Here is a 20,028-nt window from a genome sequence, read left to right on the forward strand (position 1 = left end):
CAACGATAAGGGAGAGCACTCCGAGCTACACCCCCCCCCCCCCCCCCACTCACGTACACTGGGCCATCAGCCCTCTCTCCCATACCCCCCCGCCCTCGCACCCCTCGCGCTCTGAACTGCCACTGTAAAGCCTTTCATTTCTGCTCAGTGACAACCTATCCCCCAGCAGGCTCTCTCCTAATTGGTTCCCCCACAGTAGTCACTGTGCTGTTATCTCTCAATATCAAATGCAGTTTAATTAGGTGGGTGATGGCTTTCAGGGGCCAATTTCACCGTATGTTCAGAGCTGACGTTAATTTGGGCTGTGCGCCGGGCTTGTTTTTGTAGTTCTCAACCTTGCAGACGTCTGAGCTTTAAGCCTGTAAAAGGAGACATCAGAGCCGAGGGGCCGGTAGGACGTCTGTGTCACTGGGCCGACGGGTCAGCTGCTGGTGGGCTGTCACAGATCTGGTGTGCAGCATGAGGGGGCTTTCGGGTGAGCCTGTCTGCCTCCGCGTGAGCTTGAATTAGATGTGCGATTCGCAAACATTTCTGAACTGAAGAAACAGGCCCGGCGGCACTCGGGATATCGGCTTTTTAATGCCACCGGGGCCCGGGGTGCGTGCTGTTCGATTTCAGGCCTAAAGCGCTGCAGCAACTGCGACAGCAGCGGCGAAAACTAAACAAGCCGTGACACTTGTCATGAGACCTCTCAGGTCCCCGGGCCTGGGCTCAAGGGTGAATGCAGGGCGACTGGATCCCAGCGCAGGTGCGATTGCTGCATTCCGAGCACAAACGCCCCTCCGCCCAAAGCCCGCAATGGGGAAAACCGGACCGGGGCCCCTGCTGTCGCCAGACACGCTGTTGCTGAAAAGAGCAGTGAATTATAAAAACCAGCACAGCACTTTGCACTCTGACTGGCAGGGGTTTGCTTTTTTACTCTTTTGTTTTTCTTTTTACCTCTTGCTGATTTTACCAGAGCTGAACACCGCTCTTTCCTTGTGTGTCCTCAGCTCAGTTTCCTTATTTATTGCTTGGTTGTTTATTTTATTTCATTTTTTGGAGAGTTCTCACAGCCAGATTGTTCACTGAGTACATGCATAAATGAATGTATAAAGATGCTGGATTAACATATCCTACTTCTGGCTGGGTAAACTGCTTAAATGGAAAGTTAAACAAATCCCCATTAGGGGGTAATGAATCACAGATATCCTTATTTTATTTATATTTTCCTGTCATGGTGCAAATTAGTCATAACCTTTGTGACCCAAGTACAACAAATTGTTATTGTTAATATTCAATAAGGTACAATTTCTCTCAGTTGTTCAGAAAGTTACATTTTTAATGCATCTGTCTGAATCCATGTAGTATCGTAATGAGTTTATATGCCACATCTGTAGGGTTGATCTTATGCAACATTCTTTTCTCTCAAATGCTTCAGATGGGCACGGTTAAGAGCACAGTGAGCCTGAAAGATTTTGCAATTTGTGGCACTTCAGAATAAGTAATCAAGAGTTCCAGAACTTTCTACCCCATGCCCAGCTGTTCCCATTGCACTCGCACACTTGCATTTGTGCTTTTTGCCTAGCACAGCGAAAAAACACAGCTAATTAAACACTAATTAATTTTTTGTACTTTGTATCTCACACAACTGGGGAGGAAATGTTTTGAAGGGGAAAAATAAGATTGAAGGGAGACCTGTTTTGGCTTATTTTTGTAAGAAAGGCTCCCTCTAGTTTTCTGCTGCCAGTGAATATTTTGGGAGTCGGAGTTGGGGTGTAGTCGTCCTGATGTAGCCTACCTGCAGCTGTAACCCAGAGTAGGTGTTGAGCAGTGATTGATTGACAGAGTCTGTGCTCTCAGCAAAGCATACTTCCCCACTGGGACATTGACAGCTTGTTTGTGCCGTCGGATTTGAGCCCTACGGTTACTGCCAGTGTTTGATTGAGCATTGTTAGTTGGGATGGAATTTGGGAGATTAATAGGATGTCGCCCAATTGGATCATGTTGCTTTCTTGCTTTATTTTTTCTCCACATTTTAATGAGACTGCTCTGTCATTCTGTATGTTTTTATGAATGCTTTTATTTTTGCTCAGAAACATGGCAAAATTTTGTTTCCAAAAGAAAAATCGTATGATATGATGGATTTCAAAACTGTGTGAATATTGAACACTGTTGGCAGGAATACACTTTAAAATGGATGGATGGTGCTGGTTGAGTAACTTACTTTCACATGGAAATTGATTTTTCATTTTTCATTTAAGGTAATTGGCTGCTATGGTTTGATGTGATCTATTAAACATGTCATTTTATTCAGTTAGGAGTTCAAATTAAATTCTAAAACAGCCAGATTCTCAATGTTCTCTTGTGGATCTGTGACAAACCCTATAGTCTGCAGTTTCCATAAAAAATTTCACCTGTGAATAAAAACATATGATGGGTACATGCATGCTCAAACACAGTCAATTGTGTACCATAGATCCGTAGGGTGTATATCTAAGACATCAACAAATTTCAGCCTCCTTAATGACCTGAAGTGAGATGCTTGCCATTTCTCCATTGAGACAGCAGAGGGCAGAAGCATACCATTGGAAGCACTAGCTGGTATGACGCAGAGGAGAGGAAAAGATAAATCGACCCTGACTCCACATTTAAACACACAAAGCCTTGTTGCTGTGGCAGATTTTTGCCTTTTTATGGGGAAGGGAGGGGAGCTAGTAATCTCATTTCCCCCTCTCTGGGGGTGGGGGGGGGTGTGGGCGGGAGGAATTGTTTATTTATTTAGCAGGTGTCCTTATCATAGACGACATACAGAACATGCATACTTATCAATTTACATTGCTGAATTGATATTCTGTTTTTTGTCTAATTTAAGGCTCTCTGCATTTGATTAGAACCTGTGTGCATATGCACATGTACAGACACACACACACACATGCGCACACACAAGCACAAACAAAAGCAGGCACGCACACGCACATACACATACGCTCACAGGCACACACACACTCACACAAGCGCACTCGCACACACATACACACGCTTGCATATGTGAGCCATTTCAATGTGCTCTACAGCCTCTGGCTTTATGAAGAGCAGAGCAGAGCAGGTGAGGAGGGCTCTTGCTGCTGCTGGACAGCAGGGTCAGGTCTGACTTTGTAGGTGCGGTACACACAAGGGCTCTAATCAGCTGTTGCTTAGCAATGCTGTGTTTCTCTGCCTTTTATGGGTACCATCTTTTAAAGTTGCGGCTAATCTGCACCAAGAACCAGCTTCAAAAAATAATTCATTTGTTTATTTTATCTTTTAAGATGCACCAAACGGCCGTTTTGAAGCCGCTCGTACAGCCGCTGAAAAATGAAAAAGTAACATGGATATTGAATTATGCGGGTCTAGGAGTGAAGGTTAGGTTTCTGCACATTTAATACAAACCTGTTAAAAATGGTCTTTCGGCTCAGTGGCTGCGAGGAGGGAAAAGGGGGGGGGGGCGTCGGCCCAAGTCCTCCTCATCCATCAGATTTACTGCGCTCCGTAATGCCATTAGCCAGGTGCCAGCAGAACACTATTAAAAGGCACGAAGTGAAATTAAAGCAGGAATGCATTGGTTCTCTAAAGCGCATTTCTCATAAGCGTGGCTCTAGTGGCTGTTGTCTGTGGCACAGACGTGCTTCGTGCTCGACGCTCCTGCGATGGCCTGCCTTTCTGAGAGCTGTTTGTTCGGTTCGGTAGATGAGCTCCGTGATTGCGCGGCGTTTTTTTTTTCCTTCCGCGGCGCGCGGTATTACCGCGGGTGAATGAGACGCGTTGTTTTTCATGCAAAGCCCCTCCAGGTGCGTGCGGCGGAGCAGGCTTTGTGCCGGGGTCTACTCCACAAGCCGCCTGCTGTTTCCATGCTGCTACCAGCCCTGCTCAAGAGGGTCTGAGTGACGGGTGAAGTGCCCCTCTGTCTTATTAGTCATTCTACTGACAAACCCGAGCCAGAGGGAGTATGGGAAGGAGGGGGGGTCACTTCTAAAAAGCCAGCTGTTTGTGTTTTTCTTTACCGCTCTCCAGAGGATGGCACTATAAAGCTGGGTGCATTTTTGTCCCCTTAGAGTGGTCACTCATGTCAGTGCTAATTGGATGCAAAGTGATGCATTTTTTTAAATACTTGATTAAGCAATTGAGTTAACCTTTGGCGGCATCGCCGATTAAAATCCAGCACGTTTTTGTGGTAATTAGACATTTTCAGATGCTGTGCAGAGAGGCAATCAATAAACAATTTGAAATGAGCATCTGTTCTGTGTGAATTGGCATTCTTAATTACTGCTCTGATCAGCAGAACTCTGTGAACTTCTGGCCTTGGCCCTAATCCGCAGACAGGTCAGAGCCGGTTCTGTGCCTGGGTTTTGTGTGAGTTACCGCGTTGCCCATAATGTTCTCCAAATCTCAGAAGTTCGCAGTCAGTTTTATAATACAACACAAAATTGATTACTATGATTTCTTGCATGTGAGTGCTGTTGCCTTATTGTGTACCATTTCTCACAGGGTATTGTGCTTAGGTAAAGACCTTTCTATTCTTCTGCGTGGTTCTGTTCCAGGCTAGCGTATGCCTCAACGGTTTCATTTTGTTCCAGCTAATTCAGCATTTTATCCTATCTCACTTTGTGACATTTGGGGAGGTTAAAACTGAAACAAAAAAATTGAGGGGTGGGGGGAGATTAAAGATGTCAGCCCGGGAGCCTATCCCAAACTCTGACCTGTGGAAGAGACAGAATGCAGCACTCCGTACAGTAGATTAATGGTCAGAGCGAAAGACTTTATTCCCTGTAAACTCCGAGCACTTCTGAAGACGGCGTAAAAGAGATTGATGGCGGTGTTGCTTGGAGGATTCCGCAAAGAGGAAGCCAGCGAGAGCCGAGACGGAGGAATGAAGAAGTCGTAGCGCGTCCTTGAGCACGCTCAGTGAGCCGGCTGCCTCAGCGCCTCAGAGCGGGGGGTGCCCAGGATCCGTTTGGGTCCGGTCCAAACGGGAAAGAACTTTGTGACTTTGTCGTGAAAGCTTGCCCAATCTCTCCGTGCCCTCGGGATACGCGTGCAGCCGGTCTCCCGGATTGGGGTAAACAGCCTCTTTATTTCTCCCTTAAGACAATAAAGAATGACTGCTGACCAGTCTCATTAGTGAACTTCGCTGCGCGCACATGATGAATGGTGTGATGCCCGTTGCTCTGGCCTAATCTGTTCGTACGTGAGTAATTGAGATTGTGCAGAGCCGTAGTGTCATATTAAGTAAATGGATGGGTGGAAAAGTGGCAGCCTGTTGCTGTGCTTTGACAAGTGGGCAGATTTGGTCTGCGTTTTTTGCTCCATTTATTGTCAGTCTTTGAGATCGTTGCAGCTTAAGTGACATTGAGGGCCTATGATTTTTGAAGCCACTGTCATTATGGCTATCATGAAATCAAACTCATTTTAATGATAATATCAATTAACGCATTTTGACTTTTTGCTTCAACATCTATGATAAAATCAGTCTATGACGTAGATGTTTAATGCAGTTTCTATGTTTCTTATGTCAATGAGAGCAACAGATGGCAAGAAATAGATTTTCACTGTCAGTTTATCACACTAGCATTATCTGAGACATGCATAGCTTGATTAAAAAAATCGTCCTATGGTTTACACATTTCAAACTAACAGCCTGCATATGTCATAAGTGCACATTGTGTATCTAGTGCATGTGGGCTGCAGTTCTGCTTTCCCAAATGACTGATGCTGTAGTTGCACCTCGCACTCTTCCAGGCCATTTCCTCCGCTTCATTTTCTCTGGAGTGGTACGAGGTGAGGTTCAGGGCTGGCAAACGATGCCTTTCCAGCCGCCGGGAGGACGACATGCCTGATTACAGCGATTTATTTATTCATGTGTTTATATGGCTGTGGTGGTGACGGGCACCGGACTGTGAACACCACCAGCAGAAGCCCTGGAGCCTGATGTCTAAAGAATCATTCATTTCTGTTTTTGCTGTATTTTGGTTATGTAATATTTTTTGTTTAATTTTTAATTGTAATAACTCAGACATTAGGCCTGCTTTTTTTGTACTGCATAATAGAGATTAGTTTGAGAGCTGCAGTGAAGCCAGCTTAAGAACCTCCATTGCCTTGTAAATTCTGGAATTTGGCATTTCATTTAATGTCATTGAGTCCTATTATTACGAGAAGGAAATATGAATTGTAATAAATTGTCAGCTCAGTGATCTTGTGAAAATGGTACTCCCAAGAGCTTTCGCAGCCTCAAAAGATGTTTACTTGGTGAGTAATTTTCAAAATGACCATGAATGGGCTGAGTAGAAAATGGCCGAGGTTTGACGCATAGAGACGTGTAACTGGAAGGGGCCTAGGTAGCCCACTGCCTTTTTCTTCAGATCCAGCAGACCCGAATAACTCGCGTTTTTAGAACCTCGCCGGTGGGTTTGCGCGCTCTGTTCATCTCGCAGGAACAGGAGCATGCCGTTGCATTGTGGGAAGTCAGGGAGTCTCGCGGAGCCTTGTAGTTGGCCCACTGGGCAAACGCAGAGAAGCCTGTCATACGTGCTTCTGCTAAGTTAGATGGTTTCCAAAGCTTCTGGGTACAAAGCCATATTTCGGGGAATTACTTTCAAAGCCAGGAAGTTTTCTACTTTTATCCAAGCAACAGACGGACTCGTCTTCTCATGCGCCTCGTTGTGGAAGGTGAAATCCGCGGAAGTGGCCATTTCATCTGCGCTTTTCCGCTTTGCCTCGTAACCTCAGAGCTGAATATTCACGTGAAGCGGGCCATCTCGGGACCGCTCGTGGCCTCGCGGGGAATCTGGCTGGCAGTGACTTTGAGAAGTCGGCCCCTTTTCTGCTTATGCCACTGTTTCTTAGTTCAGCGCGTAAAAAAATAAAAACTGGTCACGGCAGGGGACGGGGAGACGACGGGTACTGACCCAGAAAGCAGAATGCTAAAATCCGCTAAAGAATAATTTTGGAAGTTGACAGCTACTGACGTCTCCATTGAGCCAGTAGCTCTTGTGGTGCCTGGTGCTGCAGTCTGGCTTGACAGGAAGTGAAACATTGTGTTGGCACAGGCCACTGGGTTGCAACAAAATAAATTGTATTTGCTGATAAGGAATGCTTTGCGTTATTGCAGTTGAACATTTTCACTGTTCCATTTGGTGGTACAAACAAAGCTCGTTTTGATGTCTTTTGCGCAAGTTTGCTTTTTGAGTAGCTTTCAAATGTATTCACTACACTGTTTCCATTAGCAAATCGCACTAGACTCTGCCCACTGTGTGTATCCCAGATTTAAATGCTTGTATAACTTGTGTATAATCACCCTACGTATTATCTCTCAGTTTTATAAATTAGGCCTTTCACTCCTGAATTTGGCTGTCATTTTTTTGTGAACATGTCATTCTGGCTTTTTTTAAATTTTTTTTTATTCTAGTATGGTAAATTGCTGTGACATTTAGGCAAGTGAGCCCACTATTAGCCTATTTTAGGTGAAGGCTGAGAAAGCAAGTCAAGAATACATGCAAACTCTGCCACAAAACCAAACCTCCCCAGCGAGACTATTGGAGCTTAAAGTCTAGTAGTCTGGAGTAGGGTAGCCTGTTGCAGCTGAATGCCGCGGGTTGGGTAGTCTGATGCAGCTGAATGCTTTGGGTTGGGTAGCCTGTTGCAGCTGAATGCTGCGGGTTGGGTAGCCTGTTTCAGTTGAATGCATTGGGTTGGGTAGGCTGTTGCACCCCGCAGCTAAATGCTAAATGCTGCGGGGTGCTTTGGTTGCTGAATGCTTTGGGTTGGGTAGCCTGTTGCGGCTGAATGCTGCGGGTTGGGTAGCCTGTTGCAGCTGAATGCTGCGGGTTGGGTAGCCTGTTGCAGCTGAATGCTGCGGGTTGGGTAGCCTGTTGCAGCTGAATGCTTTGGGTTGGGTAGCCTGTTGCGGCTGAATGCTGCGGGTTGGGTAGCCTGTTGCAGCTGAATGCTGCGGGTTGGGTAGCCTGTTGCAGCTGAATGCTTTGGGTTGGGTAACCTGTTGCGGCTGAATGCTGCGGGTTGGGTAGCCTGTTGAAGCTGAATGCTGCGGGTTGGGTAGCCTGTTGCAGCTGAATGCTGCGGGGTGCATTGGTTGCTCTAGACTTCTGGCCTACAGTGGCCTTGAGGAGACTGCCAAAAACTCACCTCTTTAATGCCCGCAAAAATAGTTTTCTAATGAACAATCAATACAAGCCCTCAGGGAAAGCTGCTTTTATTTATTTATTTATTACTTCCTTAATATGCACTTACTTTTTTCCAAGGCAAGGTTGTACTGATCTGATGTGTCTGATAGAGAAGTGGTCATTATTATTTTTTTAAAAATATATATATAAGAAGTGTAGGACGTGCTAAAATTGAATAGTGTAAATTAATCGATATGCAAGATTAAAAAAAAAAAGTGAAATAAATATAATTGCTGAAGTAATAAAATAGTTTATTTGTCATTACTTCATGACTTAATTTTATATTCATGTCATTGTTTAATGTGTAGGCTAATTAAAAATTAATTTAGTCTTTGGGCATGAAATGTATTATTCAGTTAATTTTTAAACTTAGGATGAATAATTAATTTAGTGAACTGATCATATCCCCAGTGGGGTGGTATCTGTGGCTATGAGACGTTACCTTTGATTCCTTGATCAGTAATTGGGAAATGAAATCTTAATGCAGTGAAATCACTGTCTTTGAGAAATCAAGAACTGGTCTTTGGTTATGCACACTGCTCAGTGTGGGGAACAAATTTCAATTAAAATGAGATCAAAAGTTGCTAAAACATTCATCATGTAGCAGTAGAACCTCTGAGTTCAGTACACTTTCAAATTCAGTTCTCAGAATTCTAAATTCCATAAATGCAACCTAAGGTGTAAGCTGTTGTCAGAATTCTAATGCCTTAAACAGAGGAAGAACATGCTGTGGTTTTGGTTGAAAAGGTTTGCAAATTCAAACCGGCTGCCTGAAACCTGAAGTCTTATTGTGGTTAGCTTCACGGATCTTTACGTAGCTTGCTTGTGAAATTGGTCTCTGGTCATCTGTGGCTAAAAATCGTTAGTATCAAGCTATCAATCATGCTGATCGTGGTTTGATTTACTTGTTTGCTTTTTCTAGGTATCCATATGTGTGCGATTCATATTTAATTTCTGCCGGCACTAATTTCTGCTCATACTATCGATTTGGGAATGGAGGTCTGAAACATTAAAAACATGGAAAGTAACTATGAAAGTCAGAATGCACCCATTGAAAACAAGAATTTGAATCCTTTACTTGCTGGAATCATTACTTGCCTCCTGTAGACGTATTTTTTTAAGAAGTAGGCCTACTCATTTTATTTCACACTACAAACTTCTGTTTTAGTTCATATCCATTAATCAAATGAGTGGTTAATCGAATTGGTTACCCTACATTTGATTTCAGAGCATTTATTCTTTGGCATCTTGCAAACCGTATTCTGGCTCTTTTTACGTCGAACACTGGCTCTTTGTGTAGTTTATCAGTAGAAAGTATTGCCTGCTCACGTATAATGCTGGACTTTCTGCATCGGTGATGATGACCTTGGTAAGGCATAATTACATGCCACATTTAATTGATTGGCCCATATGAATCCTGTATATACTGTAGCAGCCAAAGTTCACATGAGCTTATTTTTTTACGCGTTGGCACATTGTCAGTTGAGCAGTAATCAATCAACTATTGCCGTTCTGTAAGCAACTAGTATGCATCCATCAAAGCCACAGTAAATATCCCCAGCAGTCAAATGCCTGTTTGGCAGTTGAGGTTGGGCCTGGTGCATTACAATAGATAAATGGCACGTTTCCCAAAGAGCAGACTAGGGTGGGACATTTTTGCATTTTCTCTTAATGAGTGCAGGCTTTTATTTGAGTACTTATTCATTTTACTTTTGTGCCTGTAGTCTGTTTTACAGCTGCAAACCAACTTAAAGGTTTTGCAGAGTGTTTTCTCCTAACCCGTGCAAAAATACCCTTTGGTAAGACACTGGGTTGTTTTGAACTGTTAGCTTGCATGGCTATGCCACCATGGGTGATGGGAGAGAGGGTGGTAGGAGCAATTGCAAACTGAGACCTACGCATGTAAGCTGTACACGCTTTGACCTGTTACTGTGGCAATTATTTTTGAAAGATTGTTTGAAATTTTTTGAAATCATTTGTGAAAATATTTTTCAATTACAGTTTTTCTTCTTCTAAACACATGAATTTACTGGAGTAAACAGTTCCACACCTAAAGCAGACCATACTTTTTTTGGTGGGTACATTTGGCCAATGTTGCAATATTCATTTTGTCCCAGTGGTCTTTTGTGGTGCCAAGGAGCAACGCTGAAGTCTGTCAACTGATGCAATTAACACCGGGCCAACTGGGCCAAATGTCCTGCGTAAATCTTCTATAGCTGTGTCATTAATTTGTTTTATTACCTTCTCTCAATAATCTGATTTCCAAAAATGTCCTACATTCCCTGGTGGTGCAAACATTAGTAAATTCTGGCTTGACCTCTCCTGACGGCACACCCCCTTGTGTGGGTGTGAGATCTTAACGGAACTTGCAAAAATGATTGTGGATTTGTCCTAGAAACACTGCTGCAACATATATCCACTCATATAGTCTGCCCCTGAATTCATAGGTTTGTTTGCACTGATCACACTGATACATCTATGCCCTGAATGGAAGGGTTTGACATAGCCTAATCATATTGCGTCAGTGAAACTATCCAACAGGGAATTTAAATCATGAAAAATAATCTCACAAGCCAGTGTTACAGAAAAAGTAAATGGAAGTTATTTCCTGAGCAAATTATTTTGCCATTTAATTAGGCGTTTAGTTTTTTATTGTAGAATTTATTTCAGTCCTGCATCTAAATAGATCAAAGTAAGCTGAATATGATGAAACTTTTTGTAAGTCAGTATTTCGTGCTCTCAGCTGGATAAATGTCAAAGGAGTTATGTGGGAGGGGGGTAAGATGTTATTTTTTAGGGAGGGGATCAGGTTAAGTTTTTTTCAGTCGTGATCTAAGAGTTGGCAGTTTTTACAGTTTTGTATTTTTAACCATCATTTCATATAGAACTGTTTGTGGCTTGTATATGACTTTTTTGTCTTTAGGTAAAGTTATTTTGGATGGAGTTTCAATATAAATTCAAGAATACAATTTTATTATATGCTATTTTACTTGCATGCTTAAGGTATTCATTTTATAAAATTAAAATTCAAGTATGCTGCAGGATACTTTTTTCAGATGCCTATGTCTTAATTTAAAGGAAGGTAAAGATTAGTAATTGAAAGAACGGTAATGATTAAAAGGTGTAGGCTAAACATCAAAACAGCACAAAAAGCAAAAATAATTATATAATAAAATAACTGTGTCAAATTGAATGATGGCTTGCTTTGATGAGAAGCAATTTAGACTTTTTTCTAGTTTGTTCTGGAAGAGGCCAAAATGATCATATTATAATGCAAGTTGAATCCCCAGCAATAAAATGTGTGTTTCTGTGTGGGGATTAATTAGTGCATTATGATTTCGGCCAGCATAAATGCAAAGCTAGTGCTCTTTATGTGACTCGCAAACCTTTTTATTTCCTGATTGAGATGCCTCTGCTCCATAATGCAGCACATACAATCACTTTATTTCTGAAAATAAATGCCAGATTAATAATTTAAAAAGGCCAGGGATGTAAATGACTTTTCCTAATACTAGATTTCGAAAGTATTTAGGAAGAACATTCTTGTGAAGGATGAGACATTTTTATGTTAAGAATAGATTGTACACAGGGACCTGTCCGATTTAAAGCTTTTTCAAACTGCATTTTTCGATGTACATTTTAAGCATTTGTGTATTTTTATTTTTTTCCCCCCAGAATTATACCATGAGTTTCATACAGCATGCCGCAGGGCTCTAGACCTTTTCATTAATCACTGGCCATAGCTCAGCGGATTGCCTTGCCTCAAAGGAGAAAGATGGAGGAATGTTTGGGGGAAGGAGGAGGGGGTGGTGGAATTAAATTTCCTCTCTGAGAACGTACCGCGGTGTTTGCGAAGCGGAGCCGTAAGGCTCCTCCCTCTGCCGCGTGCTGAATTCTGCCAGAGGGCCAGGGCTGAGATGCTGGGGTGGGGGGGTGGGGGGGCTGTACCGGTGTGGGCGGAGTCAGAGCCTGGACGGCTGCCCTGACGGCCCACTGCAGTGCACAGATGCTGTCGATGTTATTGATAATCGGATGGCAGAGCTCCAGCAGCTAACAGATTAGGAAACATGAATAGAAACCCCCCCCTGCTATGTGAGCTTTGAAGGCCAATGGAGCCTCAGGTTCGGGATTCAGTGCACATCTGTGAAAGAGCAGTTGTTCTTCTGCCCGGATAACAAATTCTACCAAAGTGGCATTATGTTCCCTGGTCATGTAAACGTGGCTAGACCGTAAAGCGGGGTTTCCAGACTCTATTGTTGCCGATTGTTTGTGCGCTTCTGATGAATTGTGACAGACGTTGTCCTGAGCGTTCCCTGAAGCTCAGTAATTATCAGGTCTTAGTGGCTGAAGGAAAGTAAATGCTGCCTGAGTGTAGTTCATATGTCTTTAGGTATTCAGTCTCTAGCATGCTATTTATGCATGGATTTTAATGAAGATTTACACAGGCTGTTATCCCGAACCCCCCAGGTCCTCAATTATAAAGGCCCAGGATCACAGTTAAACACGGTGGCTCCTGATAAATATTTCAGCTGTAGAATTCTTACTACTGGTGCATTTACAATTGCCTCAGCCAAACCTCTGCGTTCTGCCTACTGCATTCTGCTTATTCTGTACACTACCACCTAAGAAGTTGACCAACAAAATGCCTGCAAAGACACCATTGCCCGATTCATAACATCTTTCTCACTGTTGCTTCACTTGAAGTGCATTATTTCTGTTCTGTAATTTCATAAGGTAAGTGCATCCTCACACTCGTCGGAGACGACCCTCATTTGTAATTTTTCAGTCTGGCAAGGAGCCGTAGCATCTCATGGTCACTGGTGTGTGGAACATCGCAGATGCCGCCCGCTGCACCGTAACGCACAGCTTCCCGAGCCTCCACTGGCCCGCCGTCTCCCATAACGATTTTCCATCTGGCTGAGAACCCCTGTGCTCCCGCCACTTTCACCAGCCGCTCGTGCTCAGCCGCACCAAAAGGGTGCCAAACTGTTCAGCAGTGCATCACAGATTGAAACTGCTGTTGTTCAAAGAGAAATGTAACCTTTAAGCTGTGCGGAGCCTTTTTTATTGCCTTTGTCTTTATTTTAGTGTACATGCTGTCCATTTGTTGTATCGATAGAATCTGCTCTCTGCATTTTTGTCAAAGCTTTCAAGTTGTAGAATCCTAATTCTATATATTGTGAAGTGTAAAGCACAGATGTCTGTCAGTAGGCAGTCAGATGGTTTCTATGCTATTTGTTTCTTTTAAATGTCTTTTTTTAGCCACGTACAGCGTGAAACCAGTTTTCTGAAACATTGCAGTGGCGGGTAATTTAACAGCCGCTTGGAATGAACGTCAAGCTATTTGTGAAAAGTGGGCTTCAGAAAAAATCGATCCGGGATCCGTATTTGGACAGGCAGCCCGGGTGGACGTCCCTCAGAACCCTGGCTGATAAATGCCTCCTACGCCTAATCAAACATTGACAGAGAGCCATCCAAGGTGCCTTTGAGCACTGCGCTCCTATCAGAGCCTGTCTGCTTCGAGTGAGCTCGAGCCCAAGCTTTATTTTGGAGATGTTGAGCTTGTGCTGGATAGTCGAGGGCAGGGAGAGGAGGAGGAACGGGACTGCTAATGAACAGAGCCGCAAAGGAAGGCTTGGTCGAGTCAGCTGAGCTTTGCTCTGCCTGCACCCTTGACTCTGCCCCTCCCACTTAACTGTCACCCCCTGGCTCTGAATTCCTGTGATATTTCTGTATGAGCCTACACGTCATGCACACTCCAAATGTCAGGGCTCTTAAGCAAACCTGCAATTACCTGAATTGATTCTTCTGCAGCACGGCATCACCAACTACGAGTGAGGCTCACAGCCTCCATTTACTTCCCTGTGGCGGGTAAATTTCAGCACGTCACCGAAGGTATATTTTGACTTTTATTGTTTACGAAATCCCAGCAGGCATCAGTCTGCAAGCGTTCAGGCGTCTCCACCCGATGCCTAAAGGGGAAGATTGAGATTGGCGTGAGATTTGATGGTTTGAGATTCACCGAACGTTGCCCTTTTTCTGCTGTGCGTTTTCCCTCCATTGTGAGTCTGCCCGCGCTCCCGAGGTCTGTGTTGGAGGTCGTGAAGCCGTGTATTTCTGCTGCGTGCGGCTTAGCTCTGCCTCCCCAAAGCCCTGGGCGTGTAGCCTCAGTCTCTACCCCCATCCCCAGCTGTCCTTGCTGCGGACTTTCCGGAAAAGCCTTAATTCAGCCGGATGCATTCATTTACCTTTTTTTAGCAGCTTTCATGCAAATGTGCCCCCTTCCTTCCGCTCCTGTGCTGCGATCTATAAGGCGGCAGATGCTGGCCCCGGGACGCGCCGATCGATAGTGCTTTGTTTGCAAAACAAGGCCAGCCACGCAGCGCTCGCCCCGCCGTGCGCTGGACCCTCTCTGAAGCGGGGCCCGCTCGCGTTGCTTAACTTGGCACGGTGCTTATCAGTCTGATGTAGCCTCTCTGTGCCTGCAGCAGATTGCTTTATTTCTCCCGTCTGATTAATGCGCCGAGTCCTCGTATCACCCTTTGTCTTCTTCTGCATGCCTGTGGCATCATCGCGCTTATTATGTTTTGGCAGAATTATCTGATTGGCAAAATGGCTTGATGGGTGCCGCTACCCTAAGTGGAATCGATACCCTCCCCGGAGCTGATGGAGGTGTTCTGGCAGGAGCCCTCGCTCTCCGTGCCCATTTTGCACTCTCATAAACCACCTCTGCGACCGCCCGTTCCCCCACATCTTCCCATAAGTGACTTTTCAAAAACAGAGCTCGCCTCGGTTCGGAGATGCAAGATTGATGAGTTGGCCATAGCCGTAATTCTTTCTTTTTTTTTTTGCATCCGCTTCATATGCTGGGTCAGCAGTTTTGATTAACCATCCATTGTACAAATGAAATGGTGCTTTGAATGCTGGTGCTTGAAACTCTTCTAATCAAAAAGGCATTTTAGAGGAGTATCCTCTGATCTCATTGACTTCACTTACTGTAGGACAGAACTGAATAGTTTGGATAGTTTTCCATCTGTCATTATGACGATGGCTCTTGTTGTTCTGTTGAAGGAGGCTACAGCTCTGAAACCGAATGAATGAAGACTAGCTTATTCGAGACTCATATAGGCTAGGACCAAACTGTCCTAGGGACAGTGTGCTGGTGAGGTTGTGTGTTTACAGTCTCAGGCACGCTGCCACATACTGTGCAACCAGTGATGCTGTGGGTCCCTCCCCCAGTAAGGCTGATAATCTATTTATGTCAGTTTCATTTCTTTGTCTCATCTAGTGTAGGTGCGCTTACTGAGTGGACCTTAAATCTAATTTCCCTACAGTGCAGTCGGCTGTAAAACACTGTGAAAGAGTTTGGGCCTGATTGGGATTGGTTTATTAATTTAGTAAAATCTTAATTGTCTAAAGTGCTCTACACGTTTTTTCCCTTTGAATGCATTCACCGCCATGATAAAGCTCCTTGTTGCGCTGATTGTGACTCCCTCTCTCTGTCTCTGCCAGTCCGATACGCCCCTCTCATGTGGTTTGTGTTCTGCCGTTTCACAGGTGGTGCTGAAGATCATTAAGCACTACCAGGAGGAGGGCCAGGGCAGCGAGGTGGTGCAGGGCGTTCTTTTGGGCCTGGTAGTGGAGGACCGGCTGGAGATTACCAACTGCTTCCCCTTCCCCCAGCACACTGAAGACGATGCCGACTTTGACGAAGGTGAGCGGGTGGGCTTGGTTTGGGTGTTGCGTGGTGAAGCCGTTGGGTTTGGGAGTAAGATGGGTAGAGAGAGGGTGGTGCACCTTGTTAGTGAAATCCTAAGCATTTGCCACTGGGCAGTGCACTTAGATGACAACTTTTCCGGTGTGAAGTGATGGTAGTCATGCCCATTGGACATGATTGCGTTTGAATAATACACGTTCAGACTGGCGCCGCCAGACTACAAAAGTGCAGGGCACTGAATTTTAATATGTCTTTAAAAAGAGATGTTTACGGCAAGTCCATTATCGTCCCATCCCCAAAGCGCTGCATAATTGACTTGAATGTGGATGAGGACGTCCCCCTGCCCCTGCTCAACCCTTTCTGATTTGCTGTGTACAAAATCGCAGCTGCATATAAATCAGCCCTCCTCCTTTTCAGTCTCATTGAGCACGGTATTTCAGAATCGCTCATTTAATGCATGGTGTTGACTGACCTTAAAATGTTGGTTGTTATGCAGCCTCGTCATTTGGTCCATTAGGTGTAGGTGACGGAGCATTAGGGCCGCGGAGGCGGCGAGCGCTCGCGGCTCAGAGCTCAGACTCGGGCCGATCGCCTCTCCGTCCTCCGCCTGGAGCGCCGCCGCCGCCCTCCCCCAGCGAGGCAGCTCAAGCGTATGTTTGCACAAATTGGACATGGGCGTGCCTGGTCCTGTCAGGCGGTTGTCAGCCTGGCGTCAGATACGCCGTCAGCCCCGGTGACCTTGCCTCCACAGGCAGGCGGCGAGTTAACCGAGCGGCTGGAGCGAGCGTACAGGAAGGGGAGACGCGCGGTGACGCTACCCCCACCCGCCAGACTCAATACGCCGCAGTGGCCAGGCTTAGCTCTGAGGCAGGCCCGTCGATGTACGATCAGGCATGGTTACAGACAGACTTGGCTTTCTGCAGACACTGCACATCTGAAAAGGCCATGCTTATCACTTTGGCTGAGGTCATGGACTAAGCCAGGGGTGTCAGACTCCAGTCCTGGAGGGCCGCTGAGTCTTCTGGTATTTGTGGTTCTCTTTCAGTCAGCAGCCAATTAAGGCCTCGAGAACACGGGGAGTGGATTCTTCAGCCAGTAAATGAAATCACTCATGCTGAAACACATCGAAAACCTGTGGACACTGTGACCCTCCTGGATTGGAGTTTGACACCCCTGGTCTAAGGTGATGGGGGCAAGTTTATGGGAACAAGTTCTCAGAAACTGAGTTAGAATTCACTCTCCGTTGTAACTGGGTGCAAGGTGGGTTGTGTCGAACAAACTCATTAGTCACGGAAAGGACTCAACTCTTCCAATATGGCGGAACTTGGGTTTTGGCATGCCTCGGGTGAGAGACAGCGGGTTTAAAGAAAGCTGACAGAGCGAGCCAAAGGAGGGGGAAAGGGGCATTTGCAAGGACAAGAGCTCTGGGATCAATTTTGTCGGCATGGAAGAGCAGGGCCGCGCGTGACAGACAGTCCTGCTTGATGGGAGTTCTGACCTCATTACCGCGCGGTTCCCAGCCTCTCCTCAAATTAGGCGCCGTAATGAGGAGGGCTACGGGTGGATGTGTGATTATGCGCTGCGGAGATGATGCTAATGAGATTTATTGTTGCCGCCGCGTCAGCCGACGCAGGGGTGAGTTCTCAAGTGCAGTAATGCATGAAGTGGATATCTTAGCATCCCCCTGAAATTCCTGTCCTGTCACGTCAAGTGGGGCCAGCATTCTTAGTGGTAGGCCTATTTTTTTTTTTTTGGGAGTATTAAGTAAACACTAAATATGTTAAGGATGATACAGTAATAATTGTCAAAATTCAGTGGGAATATTGGACCATTGGACAACGATTGCTGAACGTGTCATTCTTACAGAACAAGTTGCTGTACCTCCATGTTGTAAAATTCAGACTGGAATACTTTTTTCTTTCATATCTTTTCATTCTGCTCTTTCTTTTTTGTACTCACTCCACTTGGAAAACAGATGCCCATTCCTTGGTGTAGAACTTTATCAGAATAGCCCTTGCATACATCTGTTGGCAAGCTCTCAAATTTAGCATGTTATGTGTAAGCAAAGGGCAAACATTGGTCAGACTAAAATTTGGGGGCCCGACATAGAGACACACACTGCCTCCGAGTGGCTAGGAGTGTGTTAAATGTGTTCCGGTAGGGATTGTGGGTCTGAAGCAAAACGGTTGGCTTATGAAGTAACAGGCACACCCCTGACTGGAGATGCAGAGAGAGAGCGGATTAGTGTTTGACCTTGGGCCTACACGCCGGGCGGGGGTGGAGACCAGGGTCCCCTGGGTTCCTGTCATTTAAATCTTCAGCTTGAGCCGCGCTGTTAATTATGACTGGCCAGGGCACGGCACGCCCTTCTCTCACCGCCAGAGGGGCATAGAAGCCGTCAATGTTTGTCTCTTTTAGGATATGGTCCAGAGCAAACTCTGTATCGCCCTGCAGTGTGTCTTAATGGCCATTTTACAGCATCTATGGCCTTGCTGTTGATCACCGCCATAAGTGCTGTCTTGGCTTTTCAAGTTCACATCACCGTAGCGGGCAGTTAGGTCACTACCAGAGTGAAGTAGTGTTTGGTTTGAAATCTTGGTTTGTAACCAGGGGGCTGCAGATTTCAGTCCCGAGTTGGAGCTCTGGTGTTTTGCTACTGAAGTCCGTCTGTGACTATCAAGCTGGTCGAATGGATAAGACCTTCAGGTAAGATGTGTAAACAATGTGGAGTGTGGCTAAACGAATGGTGTTGGCAATTATTAATGAATGTGTGTTTTAGTGATGTGAGCTGCACAAAGGAAACAGGAAAACTCTCCAGTGTACGGTGGAGCTGATTTGTAATGTGTTGAAATGAAACTTTTACCTTGAAACGCAAGTTTGCAGACACAACTGTTATTTCCTCCGTTTTCAGTGGAGATTTTTCTCCCTTCATCTGCTCTGTTCCACTCTGCATTCAGCGCATTGTGAAATCTCATTCAGGTCTTTCCTGAAACTGAGGTCGTCTCTGCTGTTCCGCACCGAAGGCGCTGGAGTTTGAGATAGCAGGTCGCCTTTGAAACTTGTCCCCCTCTTACGAATAGGTAATCGCACAGGCGCAAGCGGGCATAGGAAATGACTGCGGAGTGAAAAGCTTGGCCATAGAGGAATGCCAGTGGAGCTGCCGTGCAAGGCTTGACCGCTGGGAAGGAGGTGGGCTCCAACCGCCCAATCATTAACGAGGGAAACAGGGTTGAAAGTAGGAGGCTGGGAAAGAGGGGGATTAAGAAGACTCCTAATCCCAGCACCTCCCACCGTGTGCTGAACGGAGCCTCGGGTTCGCGGCGACTTCTCCCACATTTGATCCCCTGCTCGACCGGCCGCCTCAAAGCAGATCGCCTGGGAGCACGCCACTGAAAATGGCGCTTTGAAGGAGCTGGCGCTCCCTTGTACCATCCAGCCCTCCCCGCTAATCCACAATGAAGAATAAATGGCACAGTGTCAGCTGTCTGTGTGTACTTCAAAAAAATGCCCACCTTACCCTTGCGGTGAAGCTGGCTGTTCTTTAAAAGTGATGGAAATATAACTTTGACCTTTTACATCCACATAAGGCCCATCATTTTTATAGTTTACAGCAGTAAACCTTTATTAAGAGGATCTAAACTGCCTTACTGCTAGCCTTCCTGATGAGTTTTACTTGGAAACACTGAACAAGTGACATTTTAAGACGTGGCTGAACAGGTGAAACGGAGGTCAGGAGGACTGGGGAAAATAATTTTCACCTGCGTTAACGATTCATCGAGTTCTGCCACCACAGCTTGAGCAGCACCGTCCAAATGTAGTCCTGGTCATTTAAAAATCCTAGCTGTCTGAATGATGCATTACAACAGAACATTTTGACTTGAGTTAATGAAGATGTATAGGGGAGGAGTAATTGTTTGCTCTGTGCAGGAGCCAGGTCGTGCAAGAGCTTCGGATGACTTCCTGATTTGCATATTAACCTTGGTGACGACACTCAGTTGTTGCAGGCTGTTTGAGAAATGTCTTTGCTTTATGTGTGTTTGTGTGTGTGTGTGTGCGTACGCATGTGCTTCTGTATGTGAGATGAGCCACTGCTTCCAAATTCCAATGTGATTT

General features: G+C 45.4%; 1 protein-coding gene across 1 annotated transcript in view; it reads left to right on the forward strand.

The window, feature by feature from the left end:
* Window positions 1-20,028, forward strand: part of eif3hb (eukaryotic translation initiation factor 3, subunit H, b) — a 93,355-nt gene that overhangs the window by 9,595 nt on the left and 63,732 nt on the right. Inside the window, exon 2 of the mRNA XM_064348425.1 lies at window positions 15,756-15,912. Within this exon, the coding sequence (XP_064204495.1) occupies window positions 15,756-15,912 (157 nt within the window). The remainder of the gene's footprint in view (window positions 1-15,755; window positions 15,913-20,028) is intronic.

The sequence above is a fragment of the Anguilla rostrata genome, chromosome 8 (assembly GCF_018555375.3).
Source record: "Anguilla rostrata isolate EN2019 chromosome 8, ASM1855537v3, whole genome shotgun sequence".
Taxonomy (NCBI): Eukaryota; Metazoa; Chordata; class Actinopteri; order Anguilliformes; family Anguillidae; genus Anguilla; species Anguilla rostrata.